General features: G+C 34.5%; 1 protein-coding gene across 1 annotated transcript; it reads left to right on the top strand.

Annotated features, from left to right (window-relative positions):
* The first annotated feature begins 5,568 nt into the window (after window positions 1-5,568).
* LOC140752543 (uncharacterized) lies at window positions 5,569-7,327 on the top strand. The gene is made up of 3 exons (XM_073086881.1): window positions 5,569-5,592; window positions 5,977-6,286; window positions 6,855-7,327. Exons 1-3 carry the CDS (start codon window positions 5,569-5,571, stop codon window positions 7,325-7,327), a joined length of 807 nt encoding a protein of 268 aa, XP_072942982.1.
* Window positions 7,328-20,785: the final 13,458 nt, after the last annotated feature.

Genomic DNA, 20,785 nt, shown 5'->3' with positions numbered 1-20,785 from the left:
TTCTGATACCCAGCATTCTTACCTCGTTTGACCATCCTTTTGAATCCATCATCGTGTAATAAAAAATCGGTTCAATTTTTGCAATGAGTTCTTTGAATATTTTTATAATGGATCTTGCTGAACGGTGTTTACATAACACATCATTTTCTGAAATGTTTCTTAGTAAGTGATAAAGATATCTCATAAGATTACCCCATCTTGACTAATGAGACTGTCATTTGACAATGACTTATGTTGCTATACAGCTAAGAAATAGTTTATAAACAGAGACGGAGTATAGAGGTAAAGAATACCATATCAATGTTCTCTTTTATAATATAGGAGTAGCAGACGAGCATGCAGTCCAACTGATTTTAAGTAGATCCCACCGCCCATGGATATTCTCAATAACCCCAGACAAGATTAGTATCCTACCTGAGGTCGGCCACATGCCCCGTCACCACCGAGTACCAATTCAACCAAAAAAAACCAAAATCACATCATTAATCGATACGTAACTTGCAAATCGGTATTAACTGATAATGTAACCAGTGAGATAAATACGAACATTTTTATTTATTAAATCTTTTGACCAAAAAATATTTTTCAAATACTGAAACAATAATGATAGCTCCGCCGAATGTCGATGAAGGTGGTAGAACCCTTTGTGGTTCGACTCCGGCGGCATCACCGCCACAAATATTTCTATCTCATAACAACAGCGCTGCTGTGATCTGGTTTGAAGGGTGTGTGGTAAGGGAGACATACTTTTCCGAGGCATTACAACTTGGTCTTTAGAGATGGTGGCGCATTTGTGATAGACCTCAGGTAGAAATCTAATCTTATCGGGGGTTATTTAAAGGTATCCGTGGGCGGTAGTAGCCACTTGCCATCAGATGGACTGCATGCTCGTCTACTACTCCCATATTATAAGAAAAATGTCAATCATCTCTCCTCTCCTCGCCTCACTTTTCTTCACCCACCTTGTCACCGCACCCCACTATATGAAAGCTCATCACTGCTTCGCTATAATATTATAAAAAAATACGTATGTTGCTATTTAATACTTGAACATTAAGGCTAAAATAGATGTAACGGCGGTGTCGTCAAATACCAACCGCAAAGGCGGCTTTAAAAAATATATTTAGCATTCTAATTTGAAAACGTTTTTCAAACTACATATTAGTGATAGCTATATATACCGTGACCCGGATCTCACCTGCTATGTTATAATGTGTACGCCCTATCGAATAATTATTACAAAAAATACAAAATAAAAACATTAGGAAGATGGTGATAATTTTATTGCTTTGGAGTCACGAATCAAATAAGATTTAAGGTTTAAGGACGTGTACTAATCGCGATTGATTCACGTGTACATATCAGTAAATCTCGTTCATCTCTTTTCAAACTTTGTATGTAAAAGTTGGACTAAAATATAATCGTTTAGGAATGGCCAAGCAATTTCATTAGATTCGTGAGACGATATTAATATTAGAATTTGCTTTGAAGAAGAGCAGTAGCCTAGTGGTTGAAAATCGACCTGTGAATCAAGAAATCCGGAACTTCTGATTTTTCTAAGTTATGCGCCTATTAGACATCGTGAGGAAACCTGTATACCTGAGATCTTTAAAAAAGTTTTTAATGGTATGTAAAGTCTACTAATATACACTTACAGAGTTAGTAGGCTACGAACTAATCCTTCTCATTTTGAGAGGAGACCCGTGCCCATCAGACCAGCAGTGGACAATGGGATGACGACATGAGCCATATATGCCAGTTTCTTTACGATAACCATTAATAAGTAAGCTTTATTGGTCCCATTTTATGAGTACCTCATTATGAAATTATAAACATAGAATTGTAATAACTTAAAACCTAAAAACATACCCGTATACATACTTCTTTTGCTCACTCTACCAGCACGATAATTTAAAATTTATGAGCGTGAAATAATTACTAAGTCTCGTGTACTTACGACTTTCCTCATATTTTTTACGAACACAATGTCAATATGTCAGTGGCATTTATGGTAAGTTATTTTACACTATTAACGAAATCGAGGTGATGTTTTACATGGATCGGTAGGTAAAAGGCGGTCATTATCATCTCTCACACTCAAACTATTCTCTCGAGCTCAAGCATATCTCTCGAGCTCAGAACACAAGTACGTCAATATTTCAAAGGTTATTTAAAACATAACTTGCAAACGATGCCCTCTGTCTCATTTACCGCAAGGTACTCTAATGTACCTTGCGATATGTATCATCAACCCTTTACTGTTCCACTGCTGGGCACGGATCTCCTCTTGTAATGATAAAGGTTAGGCCATAGCCCAACGCGCTGGCTAAATGCGTATTGGTAGGCTTCACATATCTTTGAAAACATCTTTTTTTTTGGAAGATTTCTCAGGTATGCAGGTTTACTTACGATGTTTTCCTTCACCGTTATGTATGTATGCGATATAATGCGATATGTATGATTTTATTTAAATTAAATTCCAAATGCTACGAATTATATTTAAATTGTAATCTTATTTATTCTTGTATACACATGAGGAGTATAAAAACATATGTATGTTTGCCAAAATATTTTAAACAAGAACATCATATAACAACATTTGGAAAGTAGATAACAAACCAACGTACAACATGAATTTCTTCTAATATGTATTAAAGCGTCAAATATTTTTCAGTATTGATGAAGAAATCTAGATTTCACAAATGATCGAACCTGCTCCAGCTTAGAATCTGTAGCAAACTCTATATTTCGTTTTTTGTGTTTTGCTTCATAATTTTTTATAACTTTACGAAATCTTTCTTTGTCCATTTTCTTCAGGTCTAATTTTGACAAGTTTTTCAGAAATGATAAACTTAGTCTATTTTTATTAAAATCTGCTTTGATTCTTTTTAAAACTACTAGCTCAGATCCGGTAATTGAAAACTTCTTTTTTAAATCAGCAGCACTTATCTTAAATAATTCATAAATTTCATTCGTTCGTTGTTTATTTTCATAATCCCGTAGAATTTTATTAAGTTTATTCTTGTCTAGATTTTCGATATCTAATTTTGATCCTTTGTTTAAATCTTTTAGATCTAACTTTCCTTTTTTATAATCCTTTAGCATATTATTTAAAGTAGCTTCTTTTGACTTTGTAATAGAATACTTTTTCTTTAATACAGTAGCACTTAGATTACTAAGATTGCCTTTACTCAGGTTAAATTTAGATTTTATATTTTGAAATAATGACCTTTCTCTCAAATCCATAATACTCTTCATGGACCATTTATTTCCAAATCCCATGAGTGAATATCGGTCTGCATCATCAGTTACACTTTTTTTACGAGATTTCATGTGCTTATTTCGAAATAAAGTGACGATAGATTTTTTCCCTTTACTTTTCTCATTAAGGTCTTTTGTTTGTTTGGTTTTATTAAAGAAACTTTTAATTCGTCCACACATACGTCTACTTGCACTTCGACATTTCTGACAGCAATTCAAGTCTTCTTCCATTCATTTCTTCTTCCATCGGGATCTAGCAGTCCCTAAAATCAATAATAAACTTGATTTCCTTAAAGTTGCCTTCCGGCTCTTATATTTATATAAATGGTCACATATACAAAAACATCATATCAGGGCAGTAATAGCTAGTAGGGCAATGATAGCCTACTGGTTAAGAAACTCAGCATCTCGAACGAGGGGTCCGAGGTTCAAATCCCAGGTATGCACCTTTGATTTTTTCAAAAATTATGTGCGTATTGTAAATTAATTATCATTTGCTTAAACGGTGAAGGAAAACATCATGAGGAAACCTGCATACCTGAGAGATTTATAAAAAGATCTGAAAAGGTATGTGAAGTCTCTCAATACGCACTTGACCACCGCGGTAGACTATGGCCTAATTCTTCTCATTCTGAGAGGAAACCCGTGCCCAGCAGATAGTAATGAATTGATGATGATGATGATATACAAAGAAGATAACAATAAGGGTGAGAAGAAACATAAATGCATAAAGGTAAATAAAACTGTCGAAAAATACATAATTATCTTGTGCCTTATGGTAGAACACTTGATTATTGAATTCAATATACTGGAATTATCTAAAACTAGAACTTATTCTCGTAAAATGCAATAAAATAAAGCCACCACCACATGTTTATTACCTTTAACCATTCATATGTCCTTCATCACTCAATAAATATGTCGTTTAAATACTTTAATTAATCCTGTTATATAATTTTAAGTAATGCTTTAGAAACATGTTTATAAACACATTTTTTCCTCAAATCTTCTTTGGCAAAATTTCATAATAATATTACATATTGACTAATAGAGTCATATGTCATTAATTTACTGTTGACATATACAGCTAAAGTCAAAGATATTATACTAATAAAGACGTAGTAGTACATCTATGGCTAAAGTGGAAGTAATCTATGCTTGATCCGACAGACTTGGCGTATGTCGCAATTGCTCTACGAACTCAAGTCAAACTCTCTATCCACATGTTTGAATTTATGGCGGTTTAGCAAGTGTGCGGACATGGCGATACCATTCGCCGACATAAAGATATTGTTGTTGACTTTTTTTTAATATAGGAGTAGACGACGAGCATGCAGTCCACCTGATGGTAAATGGCTACTGCCGCCATGGACATCTGTAATCAACCCCAGATAGGATTAGATATTCCTACCTGAGGTCGGCCACAGATGCGCCGCTACCCCTGAGGACTAAGCTGGAACGCCTCGGAAAAGTCTGTGTCCCTTACCACACCCTTCAAATCGGACCACAGCAGCGCCTAACACTGCTGTTATTAGGTAGAAATAGGTGTGGCGGTGGTGTCGCCGGAGTCGAACCACGAAGGGTTCTACCACCTTCATATGTCAGTAAATATATATACATACATATATTTAATTAAGTTACTACGCGTAACGCGACATAATTTAATTTAGTTACCAATAAAATTAGTTTCATAAGACCTTCGAAAGATTGTATAACCCAAAATTAGTATTTATCTAGATTCGAGTTCTTCCTTTTTGATAAATTTTAATGCACATAACCAGTTTGGTTCAACAAATTCACTTCAACTTTGAAGGACTTTTCTTGGTTATTTTTTTGCTACTAACAACAGTATCTAATAAAATCCGAGAAATCAGTCATTATTATTATAATCAGCACATTTTGGCTATGTTTTCAGTTGGATAACATCATAATTACTTTTATTAGCTCATTAACTTAGGTTTATAACTTTAATGTCGGACTTCTATATACCCCGATGATAGCACCTGACGAGATACCTAAGCTCCTTAAATAGGGCTTAACAAATACATTAGATTATATCTCCTCACAATAATCCCCTTATTGTGAGGAGATATAATCTAATGTATTAACTAACAAATACATTAGATTATATCTCCTCACAATAAGGGGAGGTTTGGTACATACTCAATCCAGATTGGGTAGACCAGTACGGATTAGTCTCCAACCAATACTTAGTGTTGTAAGTTGTGGTAAGGTAAGTTGTTCATAAGATTACTGACACGGCTTAACGACTTATTAAATTATAACTACTTGGACAAATGGCTCAACATGCCCTCCGCTGGACGGTCGCATGTGCCTTAGTTAGGTACATACCATATTATTACTACATTACTATGTAGTTCTGCGAAGATGTAAAAAGCCAAGTAGAGCACAATTATACAGACTGGTGGAAGTAACAAACACTATATTCGTATTTACTCATGTGAGTATAAACGCACACGGTTATACTCACATGAGCACACGTATGTTAAAGAATAAGATAGACTCTTACACGAGTGCAGTAGAGTACCTATTAGGATCTTTACTTCAATATATTTCTCTCAAGTCACGTCTATTTGCATATTATGTTTAAATTTATGTAGTGATGGCCCATTTTTGTAATATCTAATTTATGATCTTAGTAGTTCTGGACCCCATCTAAAAACTCTTTTATATCGGTAATATATCGTTTTGCAGACTTATCTGATATCAGCGGAATTTTTAACCTTCATAAACACTGCTCCGAAGTTGGGTCACATATTGTTTGACCCTCTTAAATATGAAGCCCTCAAATTCATCAAGAAACCCGACCCATCCGTTTTACGCACTTCAAAAGTGTTACGGAGATTCTTACGAACAGGCGATAAATCTGATGACACAACAAAAAAACTTTGCAAAGGATATGATTACGACGATACAATATGCAAATCAGTGGGCGATAGAGCGATATGTGGTTATAATAAGAATTTGGGTGAACTTGAAGACTCTACAGTGTTCATAGACATAGGTAAACTAGATACAACAGCGAGATATTATGAAAATAGGCCAAATTCAAGCAGAATTATATTAAATTTTAATGAATAACATATATACACACATACATATATACAAAGAAGCAGTGATAGCCTAGTGGTTAAGAAACTCGGCCTCTTGATCGAGGGGTCCGAGGTTCAAATTCCAGGCACGCATCTCTGATTTTTTAAAGTTATGTGCGTATTAGACATTAATTATCATTTGCTTAAACGGTGAAGGAAACATCGTGAGGAAACCTGCATACCTGAGAAATCTTTAAAAAAAAAGTTTTCAAAGGTATGTGAAGTCTACCAATTCGCACTTGGCCAGCGCGGTGGACTATGGTCTAATCCTTCTCATTCTGAGAGGAGACCCGTGCCCAGCAGTAGGACATTAATGGGTTGATGATGATGATGGTACATACATACAATGTATAATATAATGTATAAAAAAGTTATTTCTTCTTGCATTCATTTTGTTCATTTATTTGCATTGAAAATCACAACTACAAAATATTCAAAGTTTATTGTTTTACTTATTTATTTTATATTGATTGCCCAAAGGTGAGGGATGTTTCATACGCGGCGACAGAATAGAATGTGGTTATGTATCAGGACCATTTCTAAACTCTCGACGACCTCCTGCGGATAGTGAACTTAGATCAGAAGACTCCCAAAAGCAACGAGATCCTTTCATTAACAATCCGTCAATTGAAACAACCTCAATAACACATGATAGAACAGTTAGACTGACAGCTAAAATAGAGGCTACTACAGATACAAGTAGCGCAGTAACTGAAGCTACTAAAACAGAAACACAGAAACACACGGAGAGTCATGTTTATAATGGTGATACTAGTAAAAATGATAGGACAACGCCAATAATTAAGTTAACTACGATCTATTCAATTCTGACAACAACCATTACTTCTAGTAGTAAACCACCAATAACAACTACAGAACAAAGTACAAATAGTGAAAAAAATAAACAAAGGTGTGTAGAAAAACAGGATCATATATTTTGTTATGAATTATAAGTAATTAATTTATTTTTATTTTGTTATTTTTACACCCTTCTTTTCTAATTGTAGGCTAAATAGTCAAAATATTTTATAGCCTAAAAAATAGGTCATTTGCACAAGTAAGCATCTTCTTAAAATAATATGTAAATAGTTTAAAAAGTAGAGACTCAGACTGGATAGACAATATAGAGATCCAGGGCCGAAATTGAGGTCTAGGGGCTTTGGCAACAAAGGAACGGGAGCCCCTATTATTTTTTTCGGAAATTTATTACCAAGAATAAAAATTATACCAACAAATAATGTAGTTATTTCATGAATGCAAATACAAGTATTGTCGGTAAAATGCAAAAAAGACTGCCGAGAAAAAAACGCTAAAGTTGCTGACTCATGTAATTATTATCTTTACTTCTCTTGTAGGGGCTCCGGGGCAGTAACCCGGCCTGCCCTCTCCAATTCAGGCCGTACTTCTAGCGCCAATGAAGGCGTCATTGCCCACTTTGAGAAACAATGCTTAAAATAGGCGACACTGCTTGACGTCAATTTGAAGTGAACATTTACCACGATTTTTAATTTAGAACAATTGATCATCTGTTACGATTTCCTTGTACAAGCAGATCCTGGTTTACCTTGAAGTCACAATGCTAATCTTCTTAAAATATAAACTTTTGCGTATCGGGCGCGGCATGTGAACATTTATTATGCACAAAAATTATACACAACACAAAGACGTAAAATATCAACATTCCAAAGTATCCGGGAAACTGTTACACACATTAATTATCTTACACAGATTATTAATCTTCTCTATATACATAATATGATAAGAATGTAAGCTTTACGTGTACATTAAATACCTAACTATAACAACCTAACTGTAACAATAGTATTTTTTAATATTTTATCTGTGTGTTTGAATTCGAATCACGTCAAAGATACTAAAATAAAACAATATACTATATCAGTAATTATTAAAAGTCAGAAGTAATTTTTCTATCATTACATGACCTGTATTCCGGTGGAGAATTTCAGTTTGTATACTCCGTAAGCTTCAAAAAAGGCGTTGCAGAATTGACATTATATTCTGATACCACGCGAATTCACAGGCACAACTCGGAATAAATATAGGTAATATAAGTTTTGTTTAAATATAAGAGTAGCAGACGAGCATGCAGCTCACCTGATGGTGAGTGGCTAGTGCCGCCCATGGACATCTGTAATGAACCCCAGATGAGATTAGAATTCCTTCCTGACGTCGCCCACAAATGCACCGCTACCTGAGGACTATGATGGAATGCCTCGGATAAGTAAGTCTCCCTTACCACACCCTTCAAACCAGAACATAGCATTTTTTAACACTACTGTTTAGTCAGAAATAAGTGTGGAGGTGGTGCCGCCGGAGTCGAACCACAGAGGGTTCTACCACCTATAAGACGTCGAAGTCGTCGTCGACAATCCATTCCTGTCTTACTGCCGGGCTCGGGTCTACTCTTAGAGTGAGAGGGCTTAAGGCCAAGGGGTCCACCCGCTTTCCAAGTGCCAATTGGTCGACTTTACCTTTTGAGTATTTTTTTAACTCTTTGGAGTTCATCTTAACTCACGATGTTTTCCTTCACGGTTTAAGCAAGTCATACCTAATGTTTCATTTCTTATACGCACTTAAACTGAAAATCAGAGATGCGTACTTAAGATCGAATCTCGTACCCACCGATTGAGAGGCCAAATGTCTCGCCACCTTGCTCGCAGTATTAATATATTACATACCATCTACTTATAATGGTAGTTATTACTATGAAAAGTTATAATAACAAATATTCAGTTTACCGTGTAGCATTTACGCCAGTTAGTAAAAATGAAACTTAATTAATTTTGGCTACCTAATTACGGAGTTTGTCAAATATTGTATTGAATAGTTGTCATATTTCAAGCCTTTGTGTGTAAAAATTGGTTAAATTGTTTATATAAGGTAATTTCCTCTTTAAGTTATCTTACTTAGTCCGAAAATGCATGTGTATCTCTTTCTGCTTTTATTTAAATTGTATTTTTGCGTAAACATGGCATATTTGATAGTGATTTATGAATTACACTGTTTTTAATTGACAAATATTTTCGCCCGACGATCCCAATTTTCTAATACAGCAGGTACAATTATCAAGTCTGTACTGCATCCCGGATGTACCGATGAACTCAGTTCACCCCGACAAAGATCGTCCGTTCTAGTGTCGCAATAACACACCATGTGCTAACCTTCATAATTGGTGAAGGGTATAAAAATCGATGACCCGCAAGGGCCACATGACGCAGCGGTCATCATATGAGTCTGTCATGGGTTCCAGGGTTCGAACTTTTTTTGCAATACTGAATCATAGATAAGTATCTGACCGCCTTGTAATTGAAGAAAGCCATTTAATGGCTGTCATGGGGTAATTACGCGGAACAATGGAGACATGCGCAGTTAAAACACGAAAGAAAAGAAAAAGTGCGGAGAAATATCGTTTCATTTGTAAATGATCTACAAACTATTTTTTTTATATTTTTCAAACTTACGGTAAATGGCTACTGCCGACCATTGACATCTATAATCAACCCCAGATAAGACAAGGCTCCGCAGAGGCATTGCCACCCTTGAGTACTACTCGTAAGTTGGAACGCCTCTGATAACTATGGCTCTCTTCACACTGAAACACAACGGCGCCGATCACTGCCGTTATCTGTCACAAAACCTAACACAAATGAACCGAAGTTGTAATGACAAATGAACCAATGTAACCTCCATCATGAAACGATTACCTAAAATGATATTAAATAATAAATACACATATGGCTTCGGAAAAGGGTTGCGTGTTTTTCCGAATTGCCAGCTTGGCTAGGCATATAATTATATCACTGCCTTTTAAGCTCCGAGAAATATTTTCGAATCACATGAACCATAAGAACTTCCATAAACCCTAGTAAAACACATGCAACATGACATGACATGAATGTTTAACTATAATTTAATGATGTATAAAATTAATTGAAATAAAGTTGATCGATCAATAAAATATTTTTATGAAGTATAAAATTAATATTAACTCATTTTAATTAATTTGTACTCATCACTGAGTTAAAAATTTCGTATTTAATACACTAACATAATACACTATATAATTCTCGGAATTATCAAACGGCTTTTTATAATATAGAAATGGAAAACAAATCGTGTTCACTGCAGTCCATGGCACGATAGGATTGAACTCCTACCGCAGATCAGCGATCACACGATGCTACCCTGAAGACTAAGTTGCAACGCCTCGTAAGTGGGTAAATCTAACCCGTCTACGTCTTCTATGACTATCAAAAACCGCGTATCTACGACGTGGCTTCACATTTAACTTAGCTTTGTTTTAAGTCAAAATCTGTCAAAACTGGATCTCGACCCTGCTTCGAAAAGCAAGCAATTCTTGTGCCGTACCGTACATGTGTGGCGATCACATCGGTTCTTACCTACGTCCAACCGCTTAGTCACATTCAGATGTGATCATATAAATAGGTGGCAGTGGACCACCTCTTAACATTCTGACGCTCGTTTTCGGAAATCATCAACATGAAAACCGTGAGTAAAATAATATAATATAACATTAAAAATGTTCAATTATCATTTACTGCCGAGTATCTTTTAGACGATTTTTTGTGGTCTTTGTATTTTTAAGCGTATCGAAATACTAATATTTAATAAATAAATACGAGAATGTTTCATTAAATATGTAACAAAGCTTAATATGAAATTAATTTTATACTAAATACTTATGTGACAATTAAAAATAATGTGAACTCATAAAGGTAATATAATATATACACTGAAACAAATGTATAAATGTATTAAATTGTATTAGAAGGGAAAAACGTATATTCTACGGTGTTTGTTTTGAATTCATAGCGGAGCAAAGGATTCTAACCAAATTCTGAGTGCAACAAAAAACTCAATGTATTGTATGAAAGAAAAGTTGTATGAAAAATACTTTTGAAGGCTACTGATACATACAAGTACATTATCATATTCTAGTACTATTTAATAATAATTTTCCTCTATGATAAAATAAAAAATAAAGCGCTTTTACAAATGTTTTATGAATGTTTTATGAATGAATTAGGTATATTAAGTGGTATCAAAATTATTTAATTTGATTTAGCAATAGTAAAGAAGGTACAATTCAAATTGTTTTTTTTTTATTTGTACATTTAGTAGGCGCATTTTTGCAAAGCTTTAATTTCCTTTCTTAAGTATTTTGTAATAAGAGATCATAAGTTTTCCATCGTATTTAATTACATCATAATCATATTTATCATTTGCGCGCTTAAATTTTTTCCTAGGGTTCCCAATATTTTCTTGCAATCTGAATTTGTTGTTGAATTTTAAAGAAAAGTAAATTATGTAACAAATAAAAGTCATAACTTTTCTTTATGAGATTCTCTAGGACAAAAAATCTATTCCAGTCGAATTTATCACATTAACAACAATGATAAGGTTGTAATAAGTGACGCACTCCAGTAAATAATAATTTATTGTGTACTCACTTCTATGAATTTCAAATAAACAAACAATAAAATTATATTATAACTATTAGAGTTACAAATATGTATCACGCGGACGTAAACCAATTTAAGCAAATATAGTAATTAAAAATTTGCGATCAAAATACTAACCAAAGCAAAATACTATATTATTCAAACTAGCCGCTAACATTCAATACAAGCATTTGATAGTTGAAAATCTTTTCTATTTCAGTTACTGTTTGTGGGATTCCTCGTTTGCGTTCTCGTGGCATACGTGTCAGCGTTGCCTTACCCTGGATCTGCTCCTGATGAGTTACTAGTACCCGCGGAAAGTGCGTGGGGTGGCCGCGGATATGGATACGGCGGTTGGGGGGGATACGGCGGCGGTGGGGGATACGGCGGCGGTTGGGGACACGGCGGCGGATGGGGACACGGCGGCGGCTGGGGACACCACGGCCACCACGGCCATCACGGCCACCACGGCCACTGGGGAAGGCGTTAAAAACAATAAACACCAACTTTAATAACTTTTGAAAAATTGTGATTAGGACATGTAACATAAATTTACGTTTAAGCCTTAAATCTGTGATGTGATTTCTACTAAAATAAAACTATAAAATTTAATCGTCTTTTTATACTTAAAACCAACTAAATTATGCTAGATAATTAAATTTATAATATATGAATAATTCACTGAATAATGTTTTAATCATTATTGTGCTGTGAAAACGAGAACTATGTATTTCTATTTATATAGATAGTGTTATTATACTAATATTTTGTTTACATTTACTAGGTAAATATTACCGAACTTTTTTCAAAAAATCTAAGTCGCATGAGTATGCAGTCTACCTGATGCTAAGTGCGCTGCTGTCCATGGACATTTGTGACCAATTCCATATAAGTAATTGTTTTACCAAAAGCCAATGACAGATACGTTTCCACTCATGAGAACTAAAATAGCCGCGTCATATGCCGCGCCGGCATCCACACGCTTCCATGGAACCGCAAGGATTCCTTGACGCTTGAAAAGATGTGGCAGTGTTACCTCCCCAGTAACCCCAGTGAACCCTACTGTGCCTTTTAAATCGATGGGTCCTATGTATATGGGCCGAAATGCAAAATTACAACTTTACAGGAGAGGCTTCCAAAGTTTAAATTTACTATAACTTCAGATTGATAAAACTGAAATTTAAGAATCTTTGCTTGATTGCTAAGAGAACTATCCTCCTCATTTATACTATAGTATTTTATATATACATTTATTAGTTTTTTTTACGTCACATTGGCCCTTGTACGTTCGTTTTTGTTATAATTATTTTTCTTTAAAAACACCCTAAAAGGGCCAATGAGTCATATTGACCTTTATACGCGTATTACTAATTAGCATAAAGTATATAATTATATATTTTTACGAATAAAATTTGAAGTAATTACAAAGGTTATCATCGCTATTTTCTATAACATCGTCGTTTTCATAACCTAAATCGTTTTTCTGTGCACTGTTATTTTCATTTCCCAATGCCAAATTCACTAAATTTCGACTTCTACACAACTTAGCGCGATAATAGGATGACATATTTTGCTTATTAAACTAAATTGTAACCCAAAAACAACAATTATATTTTGTATTCGTCACAGTGCGGCAGTTGCTCCGTTCAACGTATAAGTGTCAAATTAGCTGATTGGTCCAAACCATAGAAAAAACGCGAGGGAACTCCCCGCGTATAAGTCTCTAGCTACTCTTAGGACCTTGTACGTTTAAATTCATGTTACATATGCCGTTATACTGTGATAAAAAATCGTGTTTCTATGCAGAAATCGTTTTTTTTTTTAATAGCTCATATGATTAATTATATCGATAAGATGCGTTTACCATAAATAAGTCAAAATGGCCAAATTGTTAGTTTGGCCCATATACATAGGACCCATCAAAATATAGAGAGCTGTCTCAAGCACAAGTACAAGTTTATAAAACAAACCTATAATGAACCCAAAAATAAATGTCAAAAACATAAGTAAATGTCACAATGAATTAAAAACCACACATTTATATTTTGGAGACTAATAATACAATTGTTAAGAATTTAATAATAATAGTACATATACTTTTGGAACACTTTTATCATTCATCGTTTGTATTTGCAAAACAACGTAACTTACCTAAAATATTATATTTAAAAAAGCAAGTAGGTACTTACTTAAATAATACAAAAGAACTACCCCAACTAAAAAACGTTGAAGTTCTTGAAAAACCTGAATGTACTTATTTTAACAAATTAAAACAACGGCAGAAAAAGTGGGGAAATGAAGTTCCCGGAATCGCACCACAAAGGGCGAAATCAGTTCTTCTTTTAAATTAAAATCCCATCAAGAGTATAAATTTAAAACTGGAAGCCAAATTTAATATTGAGATTATATGCGACTGTCAATCTCTCCAATAAAATAATTGAGATCTAGATGAGTGCCAACTCCTGAAGATAAACTTGAAATTTCAGTTAAAATAATACAGAATATTGTAAAATAAATTTAGAAAAAGAAAAAGTCATGTTTCTCCTTACTACAACATTTCTTGCTATTTTATAATATATGCTTGTACTTTTAACGCTCAATTATTTACACACAGCATTTCATTTAAATACTTTTTTATTTTTCTAACGAGGTTGCTCCAATAAAGTAGATTCTTACTAAATGTATCCCTTTGAAGTAGGTCAATCCAGCCAGTAACAAATGTACGAAAAAATAATTTTGCTACTTAACGTTAGAATTAATTGAGGTCAAAGATCAGAAAGAGACAGACAAAACAATATTTTTTCGCTAACCAAAACTAATAATAATTATAGTGTACCTAAAAAGACGAAAGCTCAGCAATAAATATAAAATATTACACAAAATTACACACTATACGAGCGATTATAATCGGAAAAACCTTACGTAGGTATAGATTATAATAACATCTTTACCTATTATGAATACAAGTAATGCTCTATGACTTTGGTGGAAGGTTTACACCTAATAAATAATTGCGTAAGAAACGTACGTGAAAATAAAAATAAGAATAAAAAAGTATCAATTATAGAATATATATATAGAATATATAATTATAAAGAATAAAAAAGTATTAGAATGGCGTTTTGAGTGTAAGAAAACCATTTCCATTAATTCATATGCACACTTATTTGCAAAAAAGTAGCGTGGCGGAAGTTTTAGGCTTCTCCTCCTGTGAAAGACCCGTACTCACCAATGGGACATAAAAAAGTTCGAACCATTTAAATGAACGTAAAACATAATCCATTAAATTTTAATAAATAAACGCAACTTTTAATTTAATTTTTTATTTTAATAAATAACAAATTTTAATAAATTACAATTATTATATATAATTGTAATTTATTACAATTATTATATTACAATTATTATATACAATTAATAACAATAATATTAATTATTACAATTATTATATATAATTGTAATTTATTAAAATAAGATTAGTCATAATGATAGCGCATATTATTAGCGCTATCATTATGACTTATCGATTTGAGTGATTGATTAGTGACTGCTTAAGACGTTACTTTGAAATAAATATTTCTGGTGACTAGTTTATTTGCAATTTGGACTTGTCAAAAAATTTAGACAAGTTTCTTAAGAATACGATAAATGGTGCGTTTTTCCTCGATTTGTATAGCATTGTAATAAGGTGCTAAATTAAGCCTTATAATTTTGTTGTATTTATTATTTAATGAATCTGAATGAGTAGGTAAAGAACTTTGTCATTCCCTTCAGCCCAAACACCTTAACGGATTTTAACATTTTAGGTGTCGTTGGAATCGTCTGAATTGTGGGACTAACAGACTATTAATTAAGTTAGAAGTCCCTCCACACCTATCCTGACATGCAAACTGAAATCAACCATACATAGACGCACCATATTGAAATGGACTGAACGTTTGCGGAGATTAGCATGTGTGCTTGCTAACACAATGACACGTGATTTTCTTATAATATTATGTATAAATATTATATGACTCTATTATTTCTAGTCTGATTGACGTACTTTTGTCGCAATTCCACAAACGTACCTATAGTCAACCTTTATAGTAAACCTATACGTAGTTCGAATTTTGTTTCTGTTACCAACCTTATCACGAGCAATTTAATTGTAGGTATCATAATATTTTGAAGTAGCTATGTATAAGTTGTTGTAATAAAAATTGGAATCCAAAATCACGAAATTTCTATTCATGTCTCGCTTACTCTCTATAACGTGCAAGCGAGAAACATATACGAAAACTGCCGTTTCAGCTTACATTATTACTTGGACCAAGTTATACACCGGTTGCTTCCAATTAAACCTGTGATGATTACTTAATTGAGATCTAATTATCGTGGTTTTGTTCATGAGAATAAGATGAGCATACGTATTAACGGGTATGTACGTAGATATGAGGAAATTCAATTAATATAAATAGAACCACACTGAAGACCGTTTGGTACATTACATCCCGGAATCTAACAACATGAACACGGTAAGTAGAACAATCTCATTGTCTTAAAATATTTATGTTACATGATTTAATTTTACAAGCATTTAATTAAGTTGTTAGCGCCCATTTTAGAACGCTTAAAGTACTTAAAATAAAAGAAGTTGTAGAAATATTTCCGTTATAATTATTATTATATTAGGTACTGGTTACGTCCAAGGTTATCAGAGTATTTCTAAATAATCAACATTTCTACAGTAATTTATCATAACAATATTATCATCATCATCATCATCACGTCAGCCTTTATCATTCCACTGCTGGAAATAGGCCTCCCCTAGGGTGTGCCACAGCACCCGGTCCTGCGCTGCTCATCCAGCCACTACCACCAGCTTTCTTTAGGTCGTCGGTCCAGCGCGCCCGGGGGCGTCCTACACTCCGTCTGCCGATTCGTGTTCGCCATTCGAGAACTCGCCTGCCCCATCGGCCATCGTGGCCGACGGTTCTGCGACAATATTATAGAAACAAGAAAATCATGTACACTACGTATCTACGACCGAAAATAAAAAAATATAACAAAGTATTAACAATTTCTTTCTTTTCAGATTTTGTGCCTCGGTTTGTTGATGTGCGTCTGCATGGCGTACGCATCCACGTTGCCACAGCCACTCACTGGCGATGAAGCACAAGTTGTACCTAAAATACAAGAGAAGGATCTTCTAGAAGCACAAGAAGCGCGTTATGGTGGCGGGCGTGGATATGGTGGCGGGCGAGGATATGGTGGCGGGCGCGGATATGGTGGCGGGCGCGGATATGGCGGTGGCGGGCGCGGATATGGTGGCGGGCGCGGATATGGTGGCGGGCGCGGATATGGCAGTGGCGGGCTCGGATATGGCAAATAGTAGCTAAATAGTGAAATTAATCCCTAACAACAACTGAATGTAAAGGATGATTTATCAGCGTAATCTGTGATGTGATAAAGTTTATAAAGTTATAATAAAATTTTACAAAAATTGTGTTTTTATTAATCACAATAATATATATATATATATAAAGCTTTAATTACAGAAATTTTATAGTTTGACAACCAAGAAGAAATTTATCATCAACTAAATACATAGTTGCATAGCATTTATCTACAATGCCTCCATTTATTGATGCACAATGTTGTTTATGTTATGAATAGCAAATTTAATGTACTGAATATGTGAAATAATTTATTTTAACATTTGATATCTATTAAAACAAGGTAGCGTGAACAACACAACAAAGACAGACATATGCCGTCACGGACTTTATTGTAGTCGTTTGTTATTTTCATGTCGGTAACACTGCTGATTTGTGCGGCGTACGCCGATAATTTTCCAACGTATTCAACAACGATCCTCATACTGTATCCAATTTATACAAAACCAGCATAAATTAAGCACTAAAACCTTCCTGACGAATCACTTCATCCATTACTGAAAGTAATTTAAAAATAGATTCAATAGTTTTTTATTTTCTCGCGTTCAGGCAGTCGACGGAGGCCGGCAACCTGATTTCAAAATGTTTATATTATAGATAGATATTACAATAGAAGTAGTAAATCTACCTTTTCTTGTTTACGAGGGTTCAAAAGGTAGCCGATGACGTGGGAGCGACGTCGGGTTATGTGGTTTTTTAACCGCACTAAAACCCCCCTCCTGGCCGTCCTCAGCGCTGGGTGGAGAACTGCGGGATCTCCGATGGAACACAATCGGAGTCTCCGAGCGCGATGCCCCATCGATCTCTGACCTGGGGGGATCAGTTTACGCTACTTCCGCACACCTAGTGTTTACGACGGTATGCGGCCGCATACCACCGTCCTTTCCCCGGGGTTGCTTGCTGGACGGTTTGAGCTCCCACCCTTGACGCCTGCAACCCTAGAAGCCCCCTTTCAGTCGCCATTTACGACAGGCAGGGGATACCGTAGCCCTGTTCTAGTCCCGGGACTACAGGAACAAAGTAGTAAATCTACCTGTAATAGACTATTTAGAGTTATATAATAAAGTGTAATATTTTTTATATATTAATTCATACTAGTAGATAGTTCATTTTGTAAAGACACGTGGTAATCCCACGTCCACGCCTATTTACTCGCTTGCATAAAATATTAAATCAACTCCTCATTCATGATACACACATAATTACTTTTATATACAAGTTTTTGTCGATGTCAAGCAAAAAACGGAAACATATCAACATCATGTATCATTATATCATCAAAAGTAATTGATAAATAATGCTTAAACTTTTACAAAACATTGAACTCAGTTTTTACAAATGTTAACGTCATACGGTTCGCATTTAGTTTTTACACTTTTATTTTTTTACACATTATTACTGACACAGGCATGTAAGCCTTACATTATAAGCCACTCCAATGGATACTCATTACCCATTATTGAATTACAAACTTCTGGTAGCCAAAGTCTTCCTCTAGAAGGAACAAGTATGCTGCAGTTACTGCTACGCTTAGCTGTCAAAAACGTATAGTTATTGATACCTATAATACCTATAACTTCACTATAAAGAAAAATTACCTAGTTTACAACATTAAAAAAATAGACGGATTTTCCAAAGACTGACATTATTTTGTCTAGAAATTGCCCGTGGATTACCTCATAGGTGGTGGGTAAAAGGGTCAAACATAGTTTAATAATAGCATAGGAATGTTAAGATCATAATAAATTGTATGAATAAAAAAAATATAGATAGAAAAGTAAGCCTAATTTTTAGTTTTTATTGCATCCCTATGAGCATTCGAGAATCCGTTCAAGTTTGGAGCGCTGTAAAACCTAGATAAATAAATAAAATGAAACAATTATATAGAGGAAATTGTTCGTTGAAAAACCCTCTACAAAATTGCTGTGATGTCATTTTATTGTAAAATGAACTGAAAAAAAGTTATAACCTCCAAAAGGAAATTTGTTACAAAATTTTCATTTATTTTTGTTTATAACTTTTTTGTTGGTCACTTGACGATAAAAAGTAATAGAAATAAAATTGTAGGAAATTAAATCTGCTACATTTTATGTTTGATTAAATTTTCTGTAGGGTAACTAGTTTACGAGATACAGCGCGAAAACCCTTTGCACCCCCTTTTCCAAGATGGCGGCCGGGGGACAAGGGTGCCGACCCCACAAACTTGAACTTAAGCTTCTACTGACCCCCCCTACACATTAAAAAAATAAAATTGCGTCCTCTGACAAATGCACACTAAGGCCTAAAAAATGTAACATTTCAATGGACTATCATCCTTATGAACACTTCATTACTTTAAAAATCACACTTAATTCTAATACAAATATAACGTCGTCAAAGCATAACGTATTTCATGATTCAAACAACAAAACAACTTATTTGTGTTTAAAAAATGTAAGCCTGCTCACCACAGTCAAATAATAATTGAATACGTATAGTAAGTCTTTATTTAACAAATAAGGCAATGTTTGTTAACCGACTTCAAAAAGGAGGTGGTTATCAATTCGGCCGGTATCTTTTTTTTTTATGTATGTACACGAATTACTCCGCCGTTAGTGGACCGATTTTAATAATTCTTTTTTTATTGTGTAGGGACGAGCTGGAAATTGGTCCCATTTAAATATGGTTAGAATCCATCGATGGGTTCTGGAGAAAATGAGGGGAACTCCTCCACCCATGTAAATATAACAGCCATAACTTCGCCGTTTATGAACCTATTTTAATGCCTTTAATTTCGTGTGTGGACAATTGCTACAAGTTGGTCCCATTTAAATATGATGAGGATCAGAGTGGGTTCTGGAGACAAAATATGTAACTCCTCAACCGATGGGTATAATTGAGTTTTGTTTGACGATATTTGGTGTAGGTTCTAATGAAATTGCAAAACCAGTTTATCATTGACTATTTAAGGGTCTGATAATGTGGTTCGGAGTCAAACTATGTAACTCCTCAACCGATGGGAATAATTGAGTTGTGTTTAAACATATTTGGTGTAGGTTCTAATGAAATTACAAAGCCAGTTCATCATTGACTATTTAAGGGTCTGATAATGTGGCTCGGAGACAAAATATGTAACTCCTCAACCGATGGGAATAATTGAGTTGTGTTTGAAGATATTTGGTGTAGGTTCTAATGAAATTGCAAAGCCAGTTCAACATTGACTATTTAAGGGTCTGATAATGTGGCTCGGAGACAAAATATGTAACTCCTTAACCGATGGGAATAATTGAGTTGTGTTTGAAGATATTTGGTGTAGGTTCTAATGAAATTGCAAAGCCAGTTCATCATTGACTATTTAAGGGTCTGATAATGTGGCTCGGAGTCAAATTATGTAACTCCTCAACCGATGGGAATAATTGAGTTGTGTTTAAAGATATTTGGTGTAGGTTCTAATGAAATTGCAAAGCCAGTTCATCATTGACTATTTAAGGGTCTGATAATGTGGCTCGGA

The sequence above is a fragment of the Epargyreus clarus genome, unplaced genomic scaffold (genome assembly GCF_041222505.1).
Source record: "Epargyreus clarus isolate Ecla_fem2 unplaced genomic scaffold, WU_Ecla_fem_2.2 ptg000024l, whole genome shotgun sequence".
NCBI classification, from domain to species: Eukaryota; Metazoa; Arthropoda; class Insecta; order Lepidoptera; family Hesperiidae; genus Epargyreus; species Epargyreus clarus.
The sequence above is the reverse complement of the archived record's forward strand: the minus strand, read 5'-3'. Positions and strand labels throughout refer to the sequence as shown.